The 2,500-nt window shown below is 38.9% G+C and overlaps 1 protein-coding gene across 5 annotated transcripts in view; it reads left to right on the top strand.

The window, feature by feature from the left end:
• Nucleotides 1-336, top strand: part of LOC125042636 — a 7,512-nt gene extending 7,176 nt beyond the window's left edge. For 4 of the 5 annotated variants that reach the window (XM_047638407.1, XM_047638404.1, XM_047638403.1 and 1 more), the window contains one exon: nt 34-336. In XM_047638407.1, the coding sequence (XP_047494363.1) occupies nt 34-225 (192 nt within the window). In that variant the 3' untranslated portion in view covers nt 226-336. The remainder of the gene's footprint in view (nt 1-33) is intronic. The other variant, XM_047638408.1, reaches the window with a different exon arrangement.
• The last annotated feature ends 2,164 nt before the right edge of the window (nt 337-2,500 follow it).

Below are 2,500 nucleotides of genomic sequence, written 5' to 3'. Positions count from 1 at the left end.
GCACATAACCGCTAACGTCCGTACCCGACACAGATGCATGCAACGCTCGAGACTGCCATGGAGAGCGGGAACTCAGAGGACATGGCGGCCTTCTGGCGAGAGGTCGTCGCTCAGAGTCACCGGCGAATGAGAGATGATCCCTTGCGTGAGGAAGATCTTGAAATAATTTATCGAAACGAAACGTATTTGACAGAACTTACCCTAAGTCTCATGGCAACGTGGTGAGAGACAGCACCATTATAAAAGAAAGAGAAATGAAATGGGTCAACTCTCTTTTTTTTCTCCTCACAATCTTGTCCTAGATTGATCTAATAAAAGAGTACAATATTATATTTATATTACCCTTACTTATTCCAATCCTTTTCCACTGATTTTCACTGACAGCCATTCAAACATAAAGAGCAGGGTGAAGCAGTGCCTATTGAAACGGAAGACTACAACCCAGACTGCAGATGTAGGGCGGCAAATTGATTTTCGCTCCGATTTAGCCTGACGTTCATAAACATAGATGAAACAGTCACAATATAAATACATTTTTTATATTGTTTCGAATCCACTATATGACGTATATCGCTTGTGATTAGAAAGCATGAAAGGGGGAGAGTGACAGACAGATAAAGAGAGACAGAAACAGAGAGCATAATATGGTCATGATTGGCATGAGACAAAACTCAATTCTAGTCTCGGGTTTATCAATTGGCAAAGGAAGTACAACTACCTAATGGCGATGGCGCGGCGCCAATTAGGCCCCTTTGGTTCCGTGTTGACGCGAGGTCGCGGAGGGAGACTCCCCCACGATAACGCACCTCCGGACTGACCTGTGCCCTTGAGACAGGTCAGGGATTGGCTTCAGAGGACCTATGACGTGGGGAGGAATCGGAATGATCTTCTGAGAGGCATTGTTAGGTTTTGACAGCTTGCCGCTTACCTAACACCTGCGACAAAAGATGTCTTTCAGACGGATTCAACCCCAGACCACGGCGAACTCACCATGGCCATATTATGCTCTTTGTTTCTGTCTCTGTCTGTCTGTCTCTCTGTCTCCCCCGCTCCCTACCCTACCTTTCTCGCTTTCATGCTTTCTAATCACAAGGGATATACGTCATATGGTGGATTCGAAACGATTTTTTTTTCTTGTTTCATCAATGTTAATGAACGACATACTAAAGCGGAACAAAAATCTATTTACCGTTTTACATCTGCAATCTGTGTGGTAAGGGTAGACATCACCAGCGGCCTTTACCCCCGTAACATAAATACTTTCGAGAGACTCATCCTTGCGACAAGAGTGACTGCCATTTGAGGGACTTTATGGTAAATAGGAAGGCCTAAGGGAGAAATCAGCCCCTTGCAAAAGTGATTAACACTGGAATGATTGACCCTTGTGACACCATCGGAAAGATTTGTGACATGAATATAATGCACTGGGGAGACTAACCCATGTAACAACAGTGAATACCATTAGAGAGATCCTCATGCATATCATTGATGAGCGATTTTGATGAACTGATCCACGTTGGCAAGAATGCGATTATCTGTCTGCCGTTCCTCTCCTGGAGCGACGATATTTAACTTTGTTTTATCGCCTATGTCAGCGCCGTGTAATTGTTTTCATTTAGTGTTAAAACAATAACACTAATAATCATCATCATAATAATGATAACAATGAAAATAATTATTATAATGATAACAATAAAGATAACTATCATAATGATAACAATAAAGATAACTATCATAATGATAACAATAATGACAATAATAATAATATAAATAAAAAAAACACAGATGATCGAAAGTTCTTGTGCTTAAAAAACAAATAACTAGGTGTAGATAGATAAATATGCCGGGAGTAGCGAATGAATTTGATGTCTGAAGTAGACCAAATAGTCGTGAGTGTTCATATCAAATACAACTCCTAATCTGGATCATTATCTCCAGAATGCCATAGGCAACACGTCTCTTATATGACGCATCTTGTATTTGTTGGACTAAAGTGTTTCTACGAGCAGAAAAGTATGATATTTATACACTAAATGGTTTTTCACTTGCCCGAATTGTATTTATTAAATGTTTAATTATAAAGGTGAAAATAATCACAGATAGTAAGTAAGATTCCTTCCTGTATGTTCTCATTTTCCATGTCATTATAATCTCTGATTTCTAAAACCTCAAAAGCCAATCTCCGCTATATTTTCAACGTCTCTTTTATCATAATCCATTATAAGCATACAATACTTGATTAAAATATCATACATGTTAAACATTTCCTCGGTGAAAACAGGTTAATTTGGAGATGCGATGCTGCAGATTTGTATTAACAAAAGTAGAAATGGTTTTAAGTGTGTGGTTATATAAGTAGTTAATTTACGCATGCTGTCCTTATCTGTGCATTCTGATAACCGATTTAATCTGATAAGAACGTGTAGCAGAAAGCGAAGACATGATGGAGTACAGAGTAAAATATGTATTTATAATAAACTCCAAATCATTCTATAACGTA

The sequence above is a fragment of the Penaeus chinensis genome, chromosome 32, assembly GCF_019202785.1.
Source record: "Penaeus chinensis breed Huanghai No. 1 chromosome 32, ASM1920278v2, whole genome shotgun sequence".
Classification (NCBI taxonomy): domain Eukaryota; kingdom Metazoa; phylum Arthropoda; class Malacostraca; order Decapoda; family Penaeidae; genus Penaeus; species Penaeus chinensis.
Note: the sequence above shows the minus strand (reverse complement) of the source record. Positions and strands in the feature narration are given on the sequence as shown.